This window comes from Kogia breviceps, chromosome 3, assembly GCF_026419965.1.
Source record: "Kogia breviceps isolate mKogBre1 chromosome 3, mKogBre1 haplotype 1, whole genome shotgun sequence".
Lineage (NCBI taxonomy): Eukaryota > Metazoa > Chordata > Mammalia > Artiodactyla > Physeteridae > Kogia > Kogia breviceps.
The window spans coordinates 162,938,053-162,961,751 of NC_081312.1; the positions used below are offsets into that span (position 1 = coordinate 162,938,053).

Here is a 23,699-nt window from a genome sequence, read left to right on the forward strand (position 1 = left end):
GGTAGAGAAATGTGCTCAAAGCCTGGTGCTACAGGAAAGAATATTAATTCAGTTTTCAGAGCCATTTTGATTGAACTTCAAATTTTTCCATGTGCTTTCTGTTGGTCACTTAAACCATAAGGGACAGTCTTTATGCTTTACAGACAGGTACTTTTCAAGTTACCTTCTTAGATGTTGCTTTAGATTTCTTTGTGGAATAGTCCCCTCTTCTTTCTCTTAATATTCTGATAATCTTGAATGTTTAACTAGAGCATGTGCATTGCTCAGCAAAAAATGAAACTATCCATTTATTTAGTGCTCCTCATTTTGTACACTTGTTTTAGGTGGTTAAATGAAAGCTCATTGTGTGGGAAGAGACAATGTCAAATGATTTCTCAATAAAATTCTCATCTCCTTAATTATAGAGCAGGAAACTTGTGCTGTCTTGAGAGTATAATTGAGGTCATTTATTATGAAGTCATGAAAGATTCAGGATTTACTGTGGTTTTCCATTAACTTCTCTTTTGATATGCTTTTCCTTCTGCCAACTGTAAAACTATTACTTTTCTAACATATGGCTATTTGGAGAGTGCTGACATAAAAAGGAAGCATTTTAAAACATAAATAAATAGTTTTAGAAATTACAGTATAAAAGTACAAAATAAGTCATTTCTTACTTGTTCCTCCTTGTTTATTTTAAATTATTACCATTAGTCTTAGCTTTATTGGGAGCAGTACTCCCCACATTGTATTAGATAGGGTTTTTTAAATTGCATTATTTCTCACAGTTTTCAGTTTATTATTGTGCATTGATGCTCAAAATTGGGGATATATGTAGTATTCAGTACTTCTGAAACTTAAAATCTATTAACATCTTGCAGAATTTAGGGAAGTCGATACCAGATTGGTCATTTCCAAAGCTATGACAGCTTTTATTTCTTTCACTTGTAAGCAACATCTTTCACAAATATTGAGCCTCATAGTATAATTAGATTTTTTAAATATTATATTGCCTTTTTAAAAATATTAAATACTAGGTTTCTAAAATTATAATTTTTAAAGGAATCCTGATTTGTATTTGAGCTAGCAGTACAGATTATTTGTAAAAGGAATTTGCAAGTGCATAGGCTTCCCAGTTTGTTTTGAGTAAGTAGCTAAACAAAGCCATAATTTTTTAATTGTTATCACTGGTGTTTTGCTATTTGAATCTCTTTAGAATATCCATATTTTTTACAGCACTGGTATACTGATATTGAAAGAGAGAAGGTGAAACTGAGGAAAAATAAAAGTAAGATAAAATCGATATAGATCAGATGTGCCAACTTCAGAATATTCTTAAGTGTTTCATCCTCTTTTCTTTCTTTCCTTTCTATTTATAATCTTTTATTTTTGATACTAGGAAGTTTTGTTATCAAAATCATTTTTAAATTACCTTGGGAATTGAAGTGTTAGGACAGTTTAGTTCAAATTAATTTTACTGAAATGTTTGTTTTGATTTCTGTAATAGTCTAGGGTTTTTTAATCTGTTGTTCATAAATTAATTTTAATTAAAAAGCTTATGTTTTCTTCAACTTTTGAACTCTAATGTAATTGGCAGAGTCCTGGTACAAGTAGGAAGCCATATTAATGTACTTATTTATACTGTAAGGCCTAAACTTCCAGTGTTACATAAATTATTCTCTCTATTATTTACAAATAGTCAGTGTGTATCCTCCCCCCAACCTTGTTAAAGAGAATAGAGAGGATGTAAATAGAAAGTAGTAAACAAATCAAATAGTTAAATGTTATGAGAACTCATTAGGCTCAGTTCTTGCTAAGTGAGGACCCCTGAAATCAAAAGACAAAAGGGCTCAATCAAGAGAATTACTGGATTGAGTCAGTAGTTCTCAATTAGGAAACATGCCTCTCATGGGAGGGGTATACCAGCATCTCTGGGATAGCACATGGGTATGGTTTGAAAAAAGCACTTTCAAAAAAAGTAGTAAAGTTTTATTTTTGTAAAATGATGATTCTATAGTACAGCCCATAAGAAGTAAATTTTAATAGACATGTACAGGCTGGTGAGGAAGCCCCAAAGAAACATGATTTCTAATGTGTTTGCTGAGTGTGCAGTAGTAGGCCTCTTCCAAGGAACCTCACAGACTTCCTTGGGGATTTGGTGAGAAGACAGGAAGGGTAAGTTTATCAAAATGTGGCGTAGGTTTAAAAAAATTTAAGAATGAGAAGCATTGGTCTAAGCAGTTGCTGACCACCAACTTGACACTACAGTTGCATCTGCTTTTACCCAGTGTGGTTACAGCACCCAGCTTTAAACCAAAAGGGATTTATTCTTGCATTAAAAGTAATTCACCTTCAGTGATAATCCATTTAGGTTATTTTCACATGTAAGATCTTTTAAGATAGTCCAGATATGGTAGCCAAAACACATTGTAAATGTCTTAATTATACAGGAAGGAAATAGATGATTATTTCCTATTATCATAGATGATATATTTCCTGTATCAGCATTCAGAGATATTTAGTGTGCCACTTTTCCCCATCCTTTGGTTTTCTTAAACAGTTGCATTATTTTTGTTTGTGTTTTACAGTTTTTGAGACAGTGTCCTTGAGTTCAGACTCTCTCTTCCAGAGGGCAGTTTCAATTCTCCATACTTCTTACTTGGACTCTGCATCTGAGCATGGTTTTCAGTACAGTCAAGTGACTTTGGTGAAAAATGACATTTTCTTAAATGAGGTGAGGTGCTTGGTACACACTGTGTCTGTGTGTTCGTTTTATTTTAGTTTTAAAGAAATAGACCCATTATTTTTGATATATAAGCCTAGTTCTTTTTAGCTATCACATTTCAGCTAAGATAAAAGATCCTTGGAAATAGTCACTTGAAAGGTAATTAATATATTCTAGGGAATAGAAAAATAATAAATTTCATTAGTCTTTTAGCAGGAGGAATTCAGATGATGCATTTTTAAAAATTAATTTGCAAGGCAAAATAACGTTTATAACATTTGATTATTCTCTCCTTATACAGTACAAAACTTTTTACCAAGAAAAAAAAGCAAGTAACTATACTCAGGAAGAACTTCAAGAAACTTATGGGTTTCTTCTGTTTGAAACTGAAAATCAGGTAAGGGAATTCGGTCGTAGAAAAGTAATTTTGTGATATAATGTACAAAATTAATTATATCATTAAAGTTAAATATTGGTATTTTAGGTCTATAAAGTTTGTAAGATTACCAGTTCATCAGTCTTTTTTGTTAGTTTGGTGGCAGTGTAAATGACAGTGAAAGCTTGTCATGAAAGAGATTTGATTTCTACAACTTTTCATAGGTTTTCTTTAGTTTTATCTTGAATACATTTGTAAGCTTATGGTGAGATTTTGATTAATACAGATTTCTTAAGTATTAATAATGACTTTTAATGGAGTGAATGGATATTTTCTATTCTCGATCATTGTTTAGATAGATATTTTCTATTTCTTGTGGAGGTTTTTCAAGTTTAAATTACATGGTTTTGGGGACAAGATGAACACGTTCAACATTCTAGTTACTTGGAATTGTTTCATGCCTTATTTTGAAAATTGAACATCCATATTGTTGGTTGTACCTAAATTGTGGAGAAGGAAACTACTGTGTGCAGGTATGTCTCCAGAGATGTGTGTGGCTTCTAGATACAGTTCAGCAATGCTAGAGACCTATAATCCAACTTAAAGTAATTAAAAGGTAGTATTTTGGTTGGGCTCATTATTTTTAAAGAATAGGGATAGATTTGCTAAAGAATAATTAACATTAGCATATAATTTATGGATTATATAGTAATACTAGAGAGTTTATTTACTACTTAATCGTTGACTTCCAAATAAGATATGTTATGGATTCATACTAAAAAAAAAAAAAAAAAAAAGGCATTTGGGGATAAGACATTTTCAAATTTCATGATTCCCAAGCTGTAATTGAAAAAGAAATCTTCAAGAGAGGACTTATCTGTGAGCTTCTTTAATTTGGTTTTGCTGGTGACATTTTTGTTAACAGAAATAATAAAATTTCTTGAAAAAGTTTGAACTGTTAATACTAACTAAAACACAATTGCCTTACATAAGCTTACTTTGTGCCATGAATGCATACAATGTACAGATTCTGTATTGAAAATTTGTATATAGATTATAGTTATTTCATTGACCCTCCCAAGAATGGTATGATAAGCAAAGTACGATCTTTTGTTTAAGGCAAAGTTGGTATGTCAGCGTGGACTCTGTGTTGGCAGCAGTGCTATCACCACTCTGGGTGACCCAGGGAAAGGTACGTCTGTAAGGAAAAGGAATCTCTTTTACAAGGTGAAGTGGGGTTTAGTTAGTTACATAAGATACCTATGTTAAATGCTAGTTTTATTGATGATAAACAGTAATCTTTGGAAGCAGACCTTTAAACATATAAATGAGCTTTGAGTCTAAGACTTAAGGTTTTCTAGCCTTTTTTAAAAGGATGGTTGGACTAGAAAAGGTGCTGAAGGTATCTGTCAGTGCCAAGAGTTTAGTGCAGTCATCTGGGGCTAATGAGGATTTCTTCTGAATTGTCATAATGGCAGTAGGAACACAGAACAGACGGAACTGACAAAACTTGGCAACTGTGGAATGTTAGGAGTAAGAGAAAGGAAATAATCAACTGTAAGGTTTTAAACTTACACTGCATTGATATTGTCAGTAGAAAAGAGACACGGAAGGAGAGGAAATTGTAGGGAAGCTGATGAGTTAAAAGAGAAAGGTAATCTTATTGTCAAGACTGTGGATTAGCACTAATTTCTTTAAGCTTCACTTTCCTCATCTGTAAAATAGATACAACTTTCATCTAGATTTGCTGTGAGGATTACATGAGACTGTGTCAAGTGCTTAGCTTGGAGCTTACACCTAAATGAACACTACTACTTTAGTGAGCTAAATTTGAGAAATAATGAGGTTGTCGTAAGTGTTTCTGGAAGCTGTCCTGCTGGTGGTAAAAACAGTTGGAAAAGGGATTAGAACTGGAGGTTGGGGTTCAAGGTGACAGCGGGTGGGTGTTAGTTGAAGCCAAAAACATTGTTACATGGGGCAGCAAAGATGGCAAAGAACAGAAATTTCAGGTGGTTATGGGAGGAAGGGATGGGGCCATGGGGCAAGGCTAGGAAGAGGGAGTTGAGAGCAGTCCAGGGGATGAAGAATCAGGAGGTGGAGTTTCACAGAGAACAGAAGGCTGTAAGGAGGGGTGTTAGCAGTGTCAGATGCTACAGAAGTTGGAGATCAGCACTGAGAAGGATTACTGGGCTTCATGGCTACATTCCTGCTGACCATTTCTTTTAAATAACAGCTTTATTGAGATAACATTCACATACCATTCATTTCACCTGTTTAAAGTATACAATTTTTTAGCATATTCACTAAAATGAATATACAACCATCAGCACAATCAATTTTAGACCATTTTCATCAGTCACTCCCCACTCCCACCAGCCTAAGCAACCAGTACTCTACTTTTTGCCCCTATGGATTGGCCTATTCCAGACATTCCATGTAGATGGAATCGTATATGACCTTCTGTGACTAACTTTTTTATTTAGCTTAGTGTTTTTGAGATTCATCCATGTTGTAACATGTACTTCATTCCTTTTTTGACTGAATAATATTCCATTGTACCACATTTTCTTTATACATTCAGCACTTGATGGACATTTGGTTGTTTCTACTTTTTGGCTATTATAAAAAAGGTACTATGTACATTCTTGTACAGGTCTTTATGTGGACATGTTTTTTCATTTCTGTTGGGTTTATACCTAGGAGTGGAATTGCTGGCTCATATGGTAACTCTGTGTAAAATAAATGTTTTTTAAAATTTATATTCAGTTCTTCTAAAGGACATGAAAGGGGATAAGTTCATAACACCAATAACAGTTTACCTAAAACCTTTTTTCCTTCTCCCCTACTCTTTTTAACCCCCTTCTTTTCATTATGAAAAATGCTAACATAGGAAAAGTAGAGAGCATAGTATAATATACCTATCACCCACGTTTAACAGATAATGTTTTGCATTAGTCTCTTCATTTGTTTAAAAATTTTTTTTTCTGAAAATTGTGAAAGTGAATTACAAGCAAACACCTCAGCTTACATCTCTAAAAATTAAGGCCATTTTCTGTTTTACTGTAGTCGCATGAGTTTATTGTTGATGTTTGAGAGACTGGCTTCAGTAGGGTGGTGGAGTAGATAGAGGGTGGATCGCTCCTATAAATACACAATCTTCTTCATCACATGTACTGGGGGTAATAATAAAATAGCACTACTGCCTGTGTGTGTTCTATAGTTTTGGGCTCAAATAGAAATGGATAGTTCTGTATATGAAAGTAATCCTTTATATTACTTTAGTGTATTATAGTTTTAAAAGTTTATGGATCTTTTTGGGCTTCCCTGGTGGCGCAGTGGTTGAGAGTCCGCCTGCCAATGCAGGGGACACGAGTTCGTGCCCCGGTCCGGGAAGATCCCACATGCCGCGGAGCGGCTAGGCCTGTGAGCCATGGCCACTGAGCCTGCGCGTCCGGAGCCTTTGCTCTGCAAGGGGAGAGGCCACAACAGTGAGAGGCCCGCGTACAGCAAAAAAAAAAAAAAAAAAAAAAAAGTTTATGGCTCTTTTTGAATCTTCCTGAGAACCCTGTAATTTATGTATCTATGATTCATGCCCACCCTGTCCGCTTAAGTGACATACTCCTCAGTCACATGGTTATTATTAGCAATAAGTGAAAAACCTGTAACTGGAACCCAGTCTTCTGGCCACAAGTTTATTGCTCTGTCTGCTATATCCATGTCCTCACCATTGTCTTTTATATTTCAAAAGAGATACTTCAGGAATATCTCTGAAATGTGTCCTTTCCTCCTTATTCTCACTGCTGCTGCCGTGTGGGGATCCTCCTCTCATGTCGTAACTTACAGGAGTCTCTCCCCTCTTGAGACTCACTTCTCTATTAAGTTGCAGTGGGCTGTGATGTGGCTACAGTGGTGAACAAAACAACTCTAACCCCCGCCTCCCTGGAATTCACAGCCCAGCAGAATAAGCTGCTTGAAGGCAGGACCTCGTTGTATTTCCCTTTGTGTCACTGCTGCCTGGCACACAGCTGCTGTGTAGTAGACCTCAGCACACATTCTTAAATATGAGTACTTACTGAGATTTTTGCAAAAAATAACTTGAGAATCTGAATGATTGCATGGAGAAAAAACAGACTCACGAAGACTTTTCCAAAAATGTGATACTCTTACCCGTTTTCACTTACTGTACCCAAATAGAAAATTGGTTGTTGAACAGATGTATCTTAGCTCTAATGTTTCCATTCCTTTAGAATATCTCAAATAGTTTTTAAAAGGTAAGCAGTTTCAAAATAGTTTTTTAATGTTAGCATTTATTTGTCTTGTTCAGTTAAAGGTAACCCATGTGTAAGCAATCTTTTTAAAGTGTAATTTAATCTATTTTTATACTTTTATAGGTGTATACATTTCCAAATACTCAGACTACCTTCATGCAAGACCTTGGTATCATGGGAAGTCTGGTTATGTTGTAATTTTTAATCTAATTAAGGTAAAGCCTAAATGTGCGTCTGTGTAATTTTTCTTTTAAAAACGAAAGATTATCAGTCTGTGATAATGTTCTTTGCAGATCATTTGCTACACATAGTCCTTGCCAAAGATAGCTATCTAAAGTCAGAAAAAATAACTGCTTTTTGCTTTCCTTTAAGGACAAAGCTTTTTAAAAATTCATTTAATAGATGATCTATGAGTATGTTTTTTTAAAAAAGCTTCAAAATAATGCAACAGGTATTCAGTGAAAAGCTTTCCTCTCACCCTGTCCCACAATGCCACTTTTTAAATAGTAAATACAGAAAACAAGTAGCTGCTTATAAAACAATGTGATTTCAGTTATAAGAGATGAATTTAGAAAGCAACATTCATTGATTTAAATTGTCAAAATGAGAAACCTTGGGCTTCCCTGGTGGCGCAGTGGTTGAGAGTCCGCCTGCCGATGCAGGGGACGCGGGTTCGTGCCCCGGTCCGGGAAGATCCCACGTGCCGCGGAGCGGCTGGGCCCGTGAGCCGTGGCCGCTGAGCCTGTGCGTCCAGAGCCTGTGCTCCGCAGCGGGAGGAGCCACAACAGTGAGAGGCCCGCGTAAAGCGAAAAAAAAAAAAAAAAAAAAAAATGAGAAACCTTTATATATTTTTTTAATCCCTAAAACATTGAGACGTTGTTCACTGTTTCATGGGGCAACTGCAACTGATGATCTCAAAAATTTTTTAATGTCCTTAAATAGTCCAGTATTAATGAATCATGCAATTAGAATTTTCACTCAAATAGTAGGAAAACTCTGATTTTAGAGGTTGGGGGGCTTTTTGAGGACATAGTCTGTGGTCTTGTTTTGTTTTTGCTTTTGTTTTAGCTTTCTTACTATCTTAAGTTCTTTGGTTGTAAACCTAACACTACTGATTTTTTTAAGAGTGTGAACTCTTCATATTCCAAAATTTGTCCCCAAGAACTGGAGGGAAAGTAGCATTGCATTGGCTCATAGTCACTGCTTCCCTCCCTTACTCTTCCCTCTCCTGCTCTGTGATAAGTGCTGTAGTTCTGCCGCAGACGACGTGCCTGTCAGCTCAGATAACAAACATTTTTTTGTTTATGTCAGATTGTACCTCGCCATTGGTTTCGTGCCCCCGTATCCCACCCTGTCTGGTGGATACAGCTGTTTAGTTTTTGCCTATATGCTCTCAGTCTTCCTTACTTTACTGCTTAGAAGCCAGCCCTGCCCAACATCATAAGCTGTTTGATGGGGAGAGGATACAGGTTTTGATTGCTCACTGAAGTACCATTTATATTATTTGTCTTCTTAGTATTGCCTTTGGTGGTCCTATTGCTGAAGAGGCGGGACCTTAACAGAAAACATGTGTATATGTTCTTTATTAGGCTACTTTTAAATAAATCCTAGAGTAAGATTATTGCTATTTGAAGACATTTGATTAGTCTTAATATTTTCATTCTAGGGAGAAGTCAAGTTTGTGTTTGAGAATTATACAGTTAACTATACTAGCCCATATTCTGGCTATGATTGCCATGTGGCTGCAAATATATGTGTATATATATATTTTAAGTAATGCATCTTGTAAAGATAAAATAAAAATTGCCTGTTGTTTCATACCTCATTTTGATATATATTTTGTGTTTTTTCATTTTTTTCATGTATGTCATTATATTATTCAAGATAGCTTTTAAAATCATTGTGTGATCTTTCATTGCATGATAAGCTTAACAGTTCTTTTTTTCCTTTTTCTGGGAGATATGTAGCCCTTGATAAAGAGAAATCCATAATGGAAAATACTATCAGCTGTTCAGTGATCAGGGCCATTGGCCAGTGAACTGCTTTACTGTGTATTTGCTCCTTGCTGGTTTACCAGGTCCTGGTGTAATAGAAGTATCTTGGTCTGTAGCTTACAATTTATAATTTAATACTTCAGTTTGGAAACTCATCTTTTAAAATTTTACATTTCAGTTGTCATCTTTTATGATAATAGTCATTGAATAGCTGTTTGGTGGGCTATATAATTTCTCTATTAAAAAATGGTTCTCGGGCTTCCCTGGTGGCGCAGTGGTTGAGAGTCCGCCTGCCGATGCAGGAGACACGGGTTCGTGCCCTGGTCCGGGAGGATCCCACATGCCGCGGAGCGGCTGGGCCCGTGAGCCATGGCCGCTGAGCCTGCGCGTCCGGAGCCTGTGCTCCGCAACGGGAGAGGCCACAGCAGTGAGAGGCCCGCGTACCGCAAAAAAATAATAATAATAATAAAAAATTTTAAAAAATGGTTCTCCTAAATTTGGGGTAATTAATGTACTCCTTTGATACTGTGATAAAAGCTGTGGACACTTGCCTGAGAAAGATGCCCAAACATATCAGATTTTATTTTTTTAATTTTAAGGGTTAAGTACAAATTTAATGGGGTTCATGGATAATTAAAACTATTCTTGGCCTTAAGATAATTTTCTAAGAACCATAGTTCTTAACACAGTTAACTGTTAGTTAAAACACATCCACATCTTTATTAGGCTACTTTTAAATAAATCCTAGAGTAAGATTATTGCTATTTGAAAACATTTGATTAGTCTTAATATTTTCATTCTAGGGAAGAGTCAAGTTTGTGTCTGAGAATTATACAACCAACTATACCAGCCCATCTTCTGGCTGTGATTGCCACGTGGCTGCAAATACTAACAAGGTTTCTCACAAGACAAGTCATTTTCGCACCTTTGAACTGAGTCAGGTATAGTCACCTGGGAATAAATCACTTCTGAGGTACATTTCTAAATCTAATGAGTTAAATTTGGCGGTTGGGTAGGGTTGAAATAAACTTGATGCATCTGGAATTCTGTAGTATTACCCTGATAATACTTATTTTGCTTCTTTCAGTATTACCTCTATGAACTTTCAGGCAGCACTGTTACTGAGAGACCTAGACAGATCTGTCCTTATATGATTGTAGCTTTTCAGTACAGGGAACCTAAAAAGATGGCAGCACCAGCTCATAATCATAAAAGCATGTAAGTAATTATGTGCATACTTTGTTTTACTGGATTTCTTTCCTTTGCTCTTATTAAAAAATGCTTCTTTTTTTCCCCCTAGATTTGAACTCAAAGAAGATGGTAAGAAATTATTTAATTGGTTCTTTTGGCTGTTTCTTTAAGTAAATGTTTTGTTCATAAATAAAATAATCAGTTTCTTTCTTACCCTCATTTCTTACAGTTCTCATCTCTCCATGGAAAGGGAAATTAATTATTCAAGGCTGTCTGCTGTGTGATATAACTCTTTGGTCCTCTTATGGTACAGTGGTTCCAAAACAACTGTAAGTATTGAATGAGTGCCTTTACTGATACTTGTATAATTTTTTGATTCTCATTTTGAGGTCTTGCTTGTTGGCACTGGTGTGAAATACAGTAATTGTACTTGGTTTTAGATTACTCTTGGGGAGATGTATAGAGAGAGCACAGTGCCATGACACAGGAGACCTAAATTCAGATCTAAATCTGACCGTTGCCTTGAAATAAGTTAGTTTTATAATCTTTGACAAATCACTTTTTATATTTTAGTATCTTAATCTATTTATGGGAAAATGATCTCTCAGGCTAAATTAATTTACTTGATGCTAGAAGTTTGACTTTCCCCAAGAAACAAATTGGACTTGCCTAGATAACAGATGCAACAGATTCTAGCCACTGAATTCTTTTTTTTTTAACATCTTTATTGGAGTATAACTGTTTTACAGTGGTGTGTTAGTTTCTGCTTTACAACAAAGTGAATCAGTTATGCATATACATATGTTCCCATATCTCTTCCCTCTTGCGTCTTCCTCCCTCCCTCCCACCCTCCCTGTCCCACCCATCTAGGTGGTCACAAAGCACTGAGCTGATCTCCCTGTGCTATGCGGCTGCTTCCCACTAGCTATCTATTTTACATGTGGTAGTGTATATATGTCCATGCCACTCTCTCACTTCGTGATAGCCTACCCTTCCCCCTCCCCATATCCTCAAGTCCATTCTAGCCACTGAATTCTGTTAGAGTCTTTATAAGATTTGCAGTATCTAGTTTTTTAATTTTCACATGATTTTCCTAGACTAGTATTAGAGTAGCTTTTACATGTATTTACATTATGATGAATTACAATATTTGCTTCTGCAGAGAGAACTGTGAAGGGCATCTTGTGATACCTTTTTGTTTAATCTATTCTTAGTTTGCACCCAAAACTGTTGAAAGTTAGACACGCTTTAATTGAAAAATAAAATGAAAACTGGTGTGCTATTAGAAATCATTTTCTTTCTACTGGGCTTTTTTAAGAAGAGAGAGGGAATTTATAGCCCATAGAATAAATTAAGGGTTCTGTGAATAAATAAATGGGAGAGAAGGGAAAGTTCTTTCTCACTATAGAGTGCAACTAATAGGTATAGAAAGAGTGATGGAATTAGGAAATCACATTTTGGCAACATCATAATAATCAATGGAGGCTTGATATAGTAGGTGAAAGTTTGATGGTATTTACATATCTCACAAAGGAAAAAATAAAGACTTTACAATGGAAAAAGCTGCAGATACCATCTTAACTAAGTGGTTAAGTTAATGTCACCAGGAGAGGAATAAACATCATGTGCTTCCTGATATGATGCACAGAGAATAACACGATATCAGTCTGTGGGGCTCCTGCCAATCTAATCAGGAAGAAATGTTAGACATGCCCAGATTGAGGGACATTCTGCAAAATAAATGATCTATATTATTCAAAAGTATCAAGGTCACTGAAGATAAAGAAAGACTAAGAGATTGTTGCAGACTGAAGGAGACTAAAGAGACATACGTAAATGCAATGTGGCATCCTGGATTGGATCCTGAACCAAAAAAAGTACCTTCTTTTGTTACAGGGGACCTTAGTGAGACAGTTGGCAACATTTGAATGAGGTCTGTAGGTTAAAAAATTATCCTGTATCATTGTTAATTTCTTGATTTTGGCTAATTGTTTTGTGGTTATATAAGGAAATGTTTTTCTTAAGGGTACACATTAAGAAGTATTTGGGGGAAAAGGAGGCATCTGTAAGTCTACAAGTATTTCAAAATGAGTTTTAAAGAAGGAAAAGGTAGTCGGGAAATGATGCAAGTCTGGCTACAGTTCATCCTGTGGCACTGCATGGTCGGCAGTCCCATATTATCAAACGTTTTCACTCTTACGTAGTGTAATTTCTAGAAGATTCTCATTCCAATATGCATAATTCTTCCACATGTCTGGATATTTTGGTTATAACAGAAATGCATGCATTCAGAAAATGTGAACACATTTGCAGACCATGGTTTATGAGGTCACATACTCAAAAATCTATAATATTTATGAATATGTACATTACTTGACCTGGAGTTTATAGATTTAAGAATTTTTTGTGGTTATAATATTTTTGTTTGCTTTATATTAGAAAACCAAAACTTATGAAGCTGTAGTTTCAGTGTTTATTATATTACATGATATTGTTATTTTGTTTTTTAGACCACATGAATTAGATTTTAAGTATGTAATGAAAGTGTCATCTTTGAAAAACAGACTACCGGAAGCTGCTTTTAGAAAACAGAATTACGTGGAGCACAAAGGTCTGTTCAGATGTCATGGTACACTGCATGTCCTGAGCTTTGTTCCAGTTATTTTCCACCTCTCTTTCATACACACATGCACGTGCACATGTGCACTCTCTCTCCTGCCCTCTTACTTCTGTTTTCCCTTAAGTAATTCTTAAAAGGGTCTTTTGTGAAAGGTGTAGAGTAGCTCTGATAAGGTTCCTGGGAGCTTCCCTCTCTGCTTTCTGGAGAGTTTATATCATAAATGGGTGTTGAATTTTCTCAAAAGCTTTTTCTGCATCCATTGAAATGATCATATGGTTTTTATCCTCCAATTTGTTAATATGGTGTATCACATTGATTGATTTGCATATATTGAAGAATCCTTGCATTCCTTGGATAAACCCCACTAGATCATGGTGTATGATCCTTTTAATGTGTTCTTGGATTCTGTTTGCTAATATTTTGTTGAGGATTTTTGCATCTATGTTCATTAGTGATATTGGCCTGTAGTTTTCTTTCTTTGTGACATCTTTGTCTGGTTTTGGTATCTGGGTGACGGTAGCCTCATAGAATGCATTTGGCAGTGTTCCTCCCTCTGCTATCTTTTGGAAGAGTTTGAGAAGGATAGGTGTTAGCTCTTCTCTAAATGTTTGATAGAATTCGCCTGTGAAGCCATCTGGTCCTGGGCTTTTGTTTGTTGGAAGATTTTTAAGCACAGTCTCAATTTCAGTGCTTGTGATTGGTCTGTTCATATTTTCTATTTCTTCCTGGTTCAGTCTCAGAAGGTTGTGCTTTTCTAAGAACTTGTCCACTTCTTCCAGGTTGTCCATTTTATTGGCATATAGTTGCTTGCAGTAGTCTCTTATGATCCTTTGTATATCTGCAGTGTCAGTTGTTCTCCTTTTTCATTTCTAAATCTGTTGATTTGAGTCTTCTCCCTTTTTTTCTTGATGAGTCAGTCTGGCTAATGGTTTATCAATTTTGTTTATCTTCTCAAAGAACTAGCTTTTAGTTTTATTGATCTTTGCTATTGTTTCCATCATTTCTTTTTCATTTATTTCTGATCTGATCTTTATGATTTCTTTCCATCTGCTAACTTTGGGGGGTTTTTTGTTCTTCTTTCTCTAATTGCTTTAGGTGTAAGGTTAGGTTGTTTATTTGAGATTTTTCTTGTTTCTTGAGGTAGGATTGTATTGCTGTAAACGTCCCTCTTAGAACTTTTGCTACATCCCATAGGTTTTGGGTCGTGTTTTCATTGTCATTTGTCTCTAGGTATTTTTTAAATTTCCTCTTTGATTTCTTCAGTGATCTCTTGGTTATTTAGTAGCGTCTTGTTTAGCCTCCATGTGTTTGTATTTTTTACAGTTTTTTTCCTGTAATTGATATCTAGTCTCATAAAGTTGTAGTTGGAAAAGATACTGGATACGATTTCAATTTTCTTAAATTTACCAAGGCTTGATTTGTGACCCAAGATATGATGTATCCCGGGGAATGTTCCATGAGCACTTGAGAAGAAAGTGGATTCTGTTGTTTTTGGATGGAATGTCCTATAAATATCGGTGAAGTCCATCTTGTTAAATGTGTCATTTAAAGCTTGTGTTTCCTGGGCTTCCCTGGTGGCACAGTGGTTGAGAGTCCACCTACTGATACAGGGGACACGGGTTCATGCCCCAGTCCGGGAAGATCCCACATGCCGCCAAGTGGCTGGGCGCGTGAGCCATGGCCGCTGAGCCTGCACGTCCGGAGCCTGTGCTCCGCAACGGGAGAGGCCACAACAGTGGGAGGCCCACGTACCACAAAAAAAATAATAATAATAATAAAGCTTGTGTTTCCTTATTTATTTTCATTTTGGATGATTTGTCTGTTGGTGAAAGTGGAGTGTTAAAGTCCCTTACTATTATTGTGTTACTGTTGATTTCCCCTTTTATGGCTGTTAGCGTTTGCCTTGTGTATTGAGGTGCTCCTATGTCAGATGCATAATATTTACAATTGTTATATCTTCTTCTTGGATTGATCCCTTGATCATTATCTAGTGTTCTCCTTTGTCTCTTGTAATAGTCTTTATTTTAAAGTTTATTTTGTCTGATATGAGAATTGCTACTCCAGCTTTCTTTCGATTTCCATTTGCATGGAATATCTTTTTCCATCCCCTCACTTTCAGTCTGTATGTGTCCCTAGATCTGAAGTGGGTTTCTTGTACAAGACAGCATATATACAGGTCTTGTTTTTGTATCCCTTCAGCCAGTCTGTGTCTTTTTTTGGAGCATTTAATCCATTTACATTTAAGGTAATTATCAGTATGTATGTTCCTAGTACCATTTTCTTAATTGTTTTGGGTTTGTTTTTGTAGGTCTTTTCCTTCTCTTGTGTTTCCTGCCTAGAGAAGTTCCTTTAGTATTTGTTATAAAGCTGGTTTGGTGGTGCTGAATTCTCTTAGCTTTTGCTTGTCTGTAAAGGTTTTAATTTCTCCATCAAACCTGAATGAGATCCTTGCTGGTAGAGTAATCTTGTTTGTAGGTTTTTCCCTTTCATCACTTTAAATATGTCCTGCCACTCCCTTCTGGCTTGCAGAGTTTCTGCTGAAAGATCAGCTGTTAACCTTATGGGGATTCCCTTGTATGTTATTTGTTGCTTTTCCCTTGCTGCTTTTAGGATTTTTTCTTTGTATTTAATTTTTGATAGTTTGATTAATATGTGTCTTGGTGTGTTTCTCCTTGGATTTATGCTGTATGGGACTCTGCACTTCCTCGACTATTTCTTTTCCCATGTTAGGGAAGTTTTCAACTATAATCTCTCCAAATATTTTCTCAGACCCTTTCTTTTTCTCTTCTTCTTCTGGGATCCTTATAATTCAAATGTTGGTGCGTTTAATGTTGTTCCAGAGGTCTCTGAGACTGTCCTCAGTTCTTTTCATTCTTTTTTCTCTATTTTGCTCTGCAGTAGTTACTTCCACTATTTTATCTTCCAGGTCACTTATCCATTCTTCTGCCTCAGTTATTCTGCTATTGCTTCCTTCCTGAGAATTTTAAATTGCATTTATTGTGTTGTTCATCATTGTTTGTTTGCTCTTTAGTTCTTCTAGGTCCTTGTTAAACGTTTCTTGTGTTTTCTCCATCCTATTTCCAAGATTTTGGATCATCTTTCCTATCATTACTCTGAATTCTTTTTCAGGTAGACTAAGTATTTCCTCTTCGTTTGGTCTGATGGTTTTTTACCTTGTTCCTTCATCTGCTACATATTTCTGTGTTTTCCCATTGTGCTTAACTTACTGTGTTTGGGATCTCCTTTTCGCAGGCTGCAGGTTCGTAGTTCCCGTTGTTTTTGGTGTCTGCCCCCAGTGGGTAAGGTTGGTTCAGTGGCTTGTGTAGCCTTCCTGGTGGAGGGGACTGGTGCCTGTGTTCTGGTGGGTGGGGCTGGATCTTGTCTTTCTGATGGGCAGGGCTGCGTCCAGTGGTGTGTTTTGGGGTGTCTCTGAATTTAGTATGATTTTAGGTAGCCTCTCTGCTAATGGGTGGGGTTGTGTTCCTATCTTGCTAGTTGTTTGGCATGGGGCCTCCAGCCCTGGAGTTTGCTGGACATTGGGTGGAGCTGGGTCTTAGTGTTGAGACAGAGATCTCTGGGAGAGCTCTTGCTGGTTGATATTACATGGGGCTGGGTGGTCTCTGGTGGTCCAGTGTCCTGAACTCGGCTCTCCCACCTCAGAGGCTCAGGCCTAACACCAGGCCGGAGCACCAAGACCAACCCTGTCAGCCACACGGTGGGTCTAGGGAGAAATGGAATTTTTCACAATAGCATTTTAAAATAACAAATGTTCTGTGTTTCTGATTTCCTCCACAGTCTGTTGCCAAGATATGTGCTTCAATATGTATGAGGTGGAATTGTCCAACAAACAAGGGGAAAAAGTAGATAAACTAACAGAGTACATTAAAAGGGAGCAATTGGTAAGAATCATCAATTTAAAATATTATTATTATGTTTTCCTTAAATTGAGAAATTGATATCTATTTATTAGTTGGCTCTGCCTAGATTGAATTGTTTTAGCTTGCTTAAAAGGATTTTTTTTTTTTTTGGTCATGCCACACAGCTTGTGGGATCTTAGTTCCCTGACCAGGTGTCAGACCCAGGCCCACAGCAATGAAAGTGCTGAGTCCTAACCACTGGACCGCCAGGAAATTCCCTTAAGAGGATATTTATCATTTAATATTTATTGACATGGTATTTATTGGCTAACATGTTCATCCCCTTTGTATCTTAGTTTACTTTTTTTGTGTCTCACTAGTCAGTTCATACTCCTGGTTTTAAGTATAGGAGGACAGTTTTTCTCAAATCCTTTTTTGTTGTTGTTTTTGTTTTATGATGGAAGAATTGAGTAGATCCCTTGTATTTCTGCATTAATCACAGGAGATTGATTTGTGGGATATTTCTTTAAAAGTGACCCTTGTCAACATATAGGTGTATAAAGAAAGAGAAGTTGCTGCTTCTATTGTTTTCATAGTGTAGAAAAGCACGATTCTACTGAGAAATATGTAACATCCAAAGACCTCTCCACTATGTTAACCAGGGCTCCTCGGTCTGAGGATAGGAGTAGATGTTGACCTTATAGTGAGTGATTCCCAAACATCCCAAAGGAAACGGTGTGCGTGATGGAAGTGACCAAACAAGTCTGCCCAGCCCTTTAGTGGCACAACGGACTTATCCCCATAGTAGACAATATGAAACCAGTAAATTAACAGAATAGATATGTGAGCTGCCTTGGGGGTAGTGTCAGGTAAGATGCTTGAGTTGCATGTAACAGAAATTCAAACTGGCTTAAACAATAAAGAGTTTTGATAGGCTTACTTTTCAGTTTTAGATGGTAAAGCAAGTTCAAGTGCTGTTTGCTCAGAACTCTCTCTTTCAGCTTCTCCCTCCTCTGTGCAATAGTTCTGTCCTAGGCTGCCAGTCAGGGCTGCGTGCTTCCTTTTTGCATCCAGAGAGAACCCGTCCTCCAAACCATGGCTTATGTCCTTACACCAGTTCCATCATCTGCATGTCTCTCAACAGTAACTGGAAAGGGAATGGCCCACACTGATGAGTTCAGGCCATTCAGAGCCCACCTTCCAGAACTGGGTGCGAGTTCAGTGCCCCCATTCTGCAGTAAGGAGGTGCAGTGGGTGACACAGGATGCTGAGCAGATAACCACTGAATATCAACTGGGATTCTAGGCTGTGTGGGTTTCTTTCGTTTTTTTTGTTTTTTGGGTTTTTTTTGCGGTACGTGGGCCTCTTACTGCTGTGGCCTCTCCCATTGCGGAGCACAGGCTCCGGACGCACAGGCTCAGTGGCTATGGCTCACAGGCCCAGCCGCTCTGCGGCATGTGGGATCTTCCCGGACCGGGGCACAAACCCGTGTCCCCTGCATCAGCAGGCGGACTCTCAACCACTGCGCCACCAGGGAAGCCCAGGCTGCGTTTTTGAAGTAGTGTAGTTCATTTTATATTTGGAAATTAAAAGCAGGAAAGTTCAAAGATATTTTCAGAAAATGCATTAGTGAAGGGCCTACTTGTGAGTGCTTCTGGTATTGAACTCAGGAGACTCGGTGCCCAGCTTTACTTCACAGTTTGTGTGTTAATTACTTATAGAAATTACTTATCACATAAGGTCCTTCCTTCTCAGTGCTCCAGCCTGCTTCTCCTGCCTCATTTTGTAATGAATAATCTTTACATATCGGTCTCCCTACCTAGACATTGAGCTCCTTGAGGGTAGGTATCATGTCTTAAGCATCTTTGATGTCTTGGTGCCTGGTGTATAGTGGACGAGCAGTAAATGTCCCTTGTACCTACAATACTGGACTTCAAGAACAGTACTGAGGAAGGTCTCTTCTTAAAAAGGTGGTAAAGACATGTATGGCTGGATTTTTCTGTGTGTAAATGGAAAAGGCTAGAAGTAGATATTTCAAAGATTCTATGATTTTTTTTCCCCACAAAGTTTAAAATAGGAATTTTATATAGCCCTTTCAGCGCATAATTTGAGAGACTAATAAGATACACTACATATTTTTTTATTTGCACATATTTTGGAATAAAGAAATGTACAGTTTTAAGCAGATATAGGATTTTACTTTCATCTATATTACAAAGCTAAAATTCAGAATAATGTAGCTAATTATTGTCACTTTTACTCTTTACACTGATAAAAAAATAAAACAAGAATTACATCTGTTTGCTGATAAATACCAAAGATATGGGTATATATAACTGTTGATACATTTATTCAGTAATTCTTTCTTGAGTGCTTACTGTGTGCCAGAAACAAAAAGACAAATAGTCCCTGCCATCAAGGAACTTATAAGACTGTAGGAGACAAAAATGTAAACCAACCAATGCATAGGGGCTGTGATAGAAATGTATGGAGACTCACAATAGTGATTGTTCCTGTGGGTGAAGTTTCAGTCTTATAATTAGTTCCAATAAATAATTTAAAAAGAAGTCTTTTTTTCATACTTGAGTTGTTGTTGAATAATTTATTGATTTATCATATTTGTAGGCTTATGACCTGTCAATTTTTGAAGTATGTTTTATCACTTTATAAAGTGGTATATTTTATTCAGTTTTTTTAACTGAAAAATTATTGTATGACATTGAATTTTATCTTTGTTAAGGGTATATAGGCTTTTGAAATGGTGACTAATGGGGAAGAAGAGCTGTTATCTCTGATTTAGAATAACAGAAGATGCCACTGAAGACTGTGGTAGAGGGAAGAAAGAAGTATTTATTTTCATCTGCATTTCTTATAACCGGGGGACCTAATGATGTTATTTCCTTTTATTACCCATCTCTTAGGAAGCTGTAGAAAGGATTATTTTAATGGATGGTATCTTCCAGTTTTTCTAGTTCTAGTTCCAGGATTCTGTGATATGTTTTGTATTAAAATGAGTTTAACATGTTAATCATAGGTCTGATTGACCTTGAATTTGTAGTGGCTAAATGTGAACAGAGTGGCTACTTAGCAGTATGAAATGTCCAACATGTCAATGAAAAAAATGAAAGACGTTGTTTCTGATTGATTCGTTATGTAGTTGAACACTATCCTAAAACTAACCCGTGATGTTCTAGTTATTTATTATATGTAGCCATAACAAGGCCAAGATGACTTGAATGCTAAGGAACTTGCAGTTTCCTGATACTGGGGACAAAATTGTCCTGATTCCCATAAATACTGACATTTCAAGAATTTTTTTCTTTAACTTTTCATGGGCTTAAAAATCACTGAAGAATGTGGTAGAGGGAGAAGGAGAGAGGAATTGAATCTTCTTTCTTGCTATTTTATGTTTAAGGCGATCGTCAAATGCTTAGAAGATCGAGAATTTTTCATTTTACTTTCGTCATCAGCCTTAATGTCAGAAACAAGTAAGAACAACTTTTTAAAAAAATGTTTTTCAGTATGTTTACTTTTATTGTATAAGATCAGCAACCTCACTTTTCTTCTGATTCTCATTCTGTGTAGGTTTGGGAGAGGAGCAGATGGGTCTTCATGGGTTGCATTTATTCCATTCATCCTGGTCAGCAGGTAAGGATCAGGACTGGCAGTTCACTGCACCTGTGGGCCATTTTTCAGTCCTCATCTTAAACTCTCAGCAGCATATGACCCTGGTAACTCTTTTCTTCTCTTAAATAACTTTCTTCCTTTACTCTCCCTGGTTAATCCTTCATCTCCTTTCTTTGTAGGCTTATCCTTTCCTGTCTGCTCCATGCTCAGATATCCACCTGCCTATGGACATTTCTTTCTACTTAAATGTCTCAGATGGTCCTCACATTCAGCATGTCCAAAACTGGATTCATTTGTTATTGAACAACAGGAGCTAGGAGATGGTTTTATCATAGTCTCCCAGTCAGTAGGACTTAAGTTCCTCACAGAAGCACTTCCCTCTGTCTGGACTACTTGTCTCCTTCCCCCAATCGGAAGATGTTGACCACCCCCCCCCCCCTAGCCAGAACCAGGAATTGCCTGTTAGGGGCAAAAAATATTGCTCCTGCAGTATGTAAATAGATATACAGTATATCTGTGGTATTAGAATTTCAGAGGGCAGTTAGGAAACAAAGTCTAGAAAGGCTTTCTCTGGTGGGGGTAGATAATGAATAAAATTGGAGGAGAAGCGCTGGTCTAGCCACTTATGCATAGCTGTCAGGTGTCAGTTTAAATATCGCTTTATTTATTCCCATCACCACTCTTCCTTCATTGAGGACCCCTAGGCTTTTCACCAATATAATTTAAATATTTATTTTTATAATTATTTAATGCCTGCCTTTCTTGTATTCTACTGCATCCCTACTGCTTAGCAATGTCAGGCACGTAAAATATAATAAATGGTTGCTGAGCAAATAAATAAATGAAAGTAAATGAGTCATTTCTTTTTGTCATATGAGGAAAATTTCCTCATTGTTTTATAACCACACTGTGTATGTTTAAACATAATTTGTATATAGTATTTATAAAGCTACAACCAATCCAAAAATTGATGTTTTAAAATTGTATTCAGCTACTCAAAGCAGAGAACTACTGGCATCACCTCTTCGAAATAAGCAAAATATTACCAATTATAATAACATAATGACAATAGCTGCTTGCATTTTTCAAGCATTTACTACATTGGTATTCTGCTAGGCACAATTGATTTCACAGCCCTTAATTGGTATTTTTATTATGACCATTTCAAAGATGAGGAAACTGAAACTTAAACTTGCCCAAGGTCAAACGGCTGACTCTGAGCCGGCTTCCAGCTCTGTTCCCACACTGCCTCCGTATGCAGGAGCTCTGCCTTTATTCTTATTTTTAGGTGTGCACTACCACTTGAATAAGAAACATTAGTTCCTGTACCATTTGGTGTTGAACAGCACAGGATTTCTTTTTGAATAAACATTGGAGTGTTGTGTTCAATGTTCACAGCCTCCTCTAGTTCATTAAGACACTTTTCTATTTCTGGTCACTCAGAAATGTTCAGTGCTGTGGTTATTTGTTTTAAGTTGAGTGACTTCGCTTAGCAGACTTAAAAAGTTCTTTTTCTTAGATTTCATAATAGCCTGTTACAAATCGTCTGACTTCTGCCTTTCCAAATTCTTGAAATATGAAGTTGTCTAGAAAACCACTGCTTTATTGTGAACTGTTAGTAGTACACAAGAACTTTGTCATGTTTTATTTTTCCATGTTACTTTCTAAATGAACTGCAGAGAAAGGAATTTTTATTTTAATGGCTAGCCACATTTTCCTATTTATTTTTATTTGCCATTCTTTTCCTGATACCTGCTCAAATATAAATGTATTTAGCTAGTTGTTTCTTAATTTTGCAGTTTACTTTTTTGTTAAAAAGAATGGTATAATTCATACTTCAGTGTAGTAGGCACCAAAGATCTTTATTATCTGTGGGTTTTTTATTACTGATAAATTACATTTTCTAGGATTTTATTACCTATTTCTCAGTGACCTGACCTTTTCTCTTTTTTCCCTGTACAGTTTTCCTTTAGGTTATTGATTTGCTGAAAAATTAGCATTTCAGTCAGAGAGTGAACCAAGGAGAGGAAGTAAAATACAGACTAGTCAGTCTAGTTACATAATATTAAAAATTTTCATTTGATAGAGAAGGTGATGAAATATATACCAGTAGTTACCATGAGACTTGGGGGTTACTTAGGGTTTACTTTCTTTTAGTTCAACTGGTTTGTGTTGTAACTCTAGTTTCTTCCAGTTTTATTGAGATATTATATAATTGACATACAGCACTGTATAAGTTTACGGTTTACCAGCATAATGATTTGACTTACATATATCATGAAACAACTACCACAGTAATTCTAGTGAACATCCATCATATCATATAGATACAAAATTAAAGAAAATAGAAAAAAAATGTTTTTCCTTGTGATGAGAACTATTAGTATTTACTTTCCTTTTCCTTCTTTGGCTGCGTTGGGTCCTCGTTGCTGCAGGCTTTCTCTAGTTGCGGCTAGCGTGGGCTACTCTTCATTGCAGTGTGCGTGCTTCTCATTGCGGTGGCTTCTCTTGTTGCAGAGTACTGGCTGTAGGCACTCAGGCTTCAGTAGTTGTGGCACGCAGGCTCAGTAGTTGTGGCTCGCAGGCTCTAGAGTGCAGGCTCAGTAGTTGTGGCACACGGGCTTAGTTGCTCCATGGCATGTGGGATCTTCCCAGACCAGGGCTCAAACCTGTGTACCCTGCAAAGGCAGGCGGATTCTTAACCACTGCACCACCGGGGAAGTCCCAGTATTTACTTTCTTAACTTTCATATGTAATGTCAGCAGTATTAATTATTTTTATGTTGTACATTACATCTTTAGTACTTATTTATCTTATAACTGAAAGTTTGCACCTGTAACTACCTTCTTAAGAGAATTTGAAGTAGGTCATATAAGGTACAGATTAGATATATTTTAAAAGCAGAGAATGAGAATAGAAAAATAATTCTGCCAACTCTAAACGCCGGTGCATTGAGCTTACACTGGGCTCCTGGTCAGATGAGACAGAGCTGCAGGCGGGCCTCCCTTCTTCATTCTCACCTGGTGATCCCATCTGAGTGACTCTTTTTTGGTTCTGTGTGT

At 36.8% G+C, this 23,699-nt stretch overlaps 1 protein-coding gene across 14 annotated transcripts in view; it reads left to right on the top strand.

Annotated features, from left to right (window-relative positions):
* TASOR2 (transcription activation suppressor family member 2) overlaps positions 1–23,699 on the top strand; it is a 70,977-nt gene that overhangs the window by 20,706 nt on the left and 26,572 nt on the right. For 7 of the 14 annotated variants that reach the window (XM_059057464.2, XM_059057467.2, XM_067030184.1 and 4 more), the window contains 12 exons: positions 2,568–2,713; positions 3,006–3,101; positions 4,200–4,272; positions 7,472–7,563; positions 10,146–10,283; positions 10,430–10,560; positions 10,643–10,662; positions 10,763–10,862; positions 13,044–13,144; positions 16,949–17,052; positions 20,426–20,498; positions 20,596–20,658. In XM_059057464.2, the coding sequence (XP_058913447.1) occupies positions 2,568–2,713; positions 3,006–3,101; positions 4,200–4,272; positions 7,472–7,563; positions 10,146–10,283; positions 10,430–10,560; positions 10,643–10,662; positions 10,763–10,862; positions 13,044–13,144; positions 16,949–17,052; positions 20,426–20,498; positions 20,596–20,658 (1,137 nt within the window). The remainder of the gene's footprint in view (positions 1–2,567; positions 2,714–3,005; positions 3,102–4,199; positions 4,273–7,471; positions 7,564–10,145; positions 10,284–10,429; positions 10,561–10,642; positions 10,663–10,762; positions 10,863–13,043; positions 13,145–16,948; positions 17,053–20,425; positions 20,499–20,595; positions 20,659–23,699) is intronic. The other 7 variants (XM_067030188.1, XM_067030185.1, XM_067030190.1 and 4 more) reach the window with 3 other exon arrangements.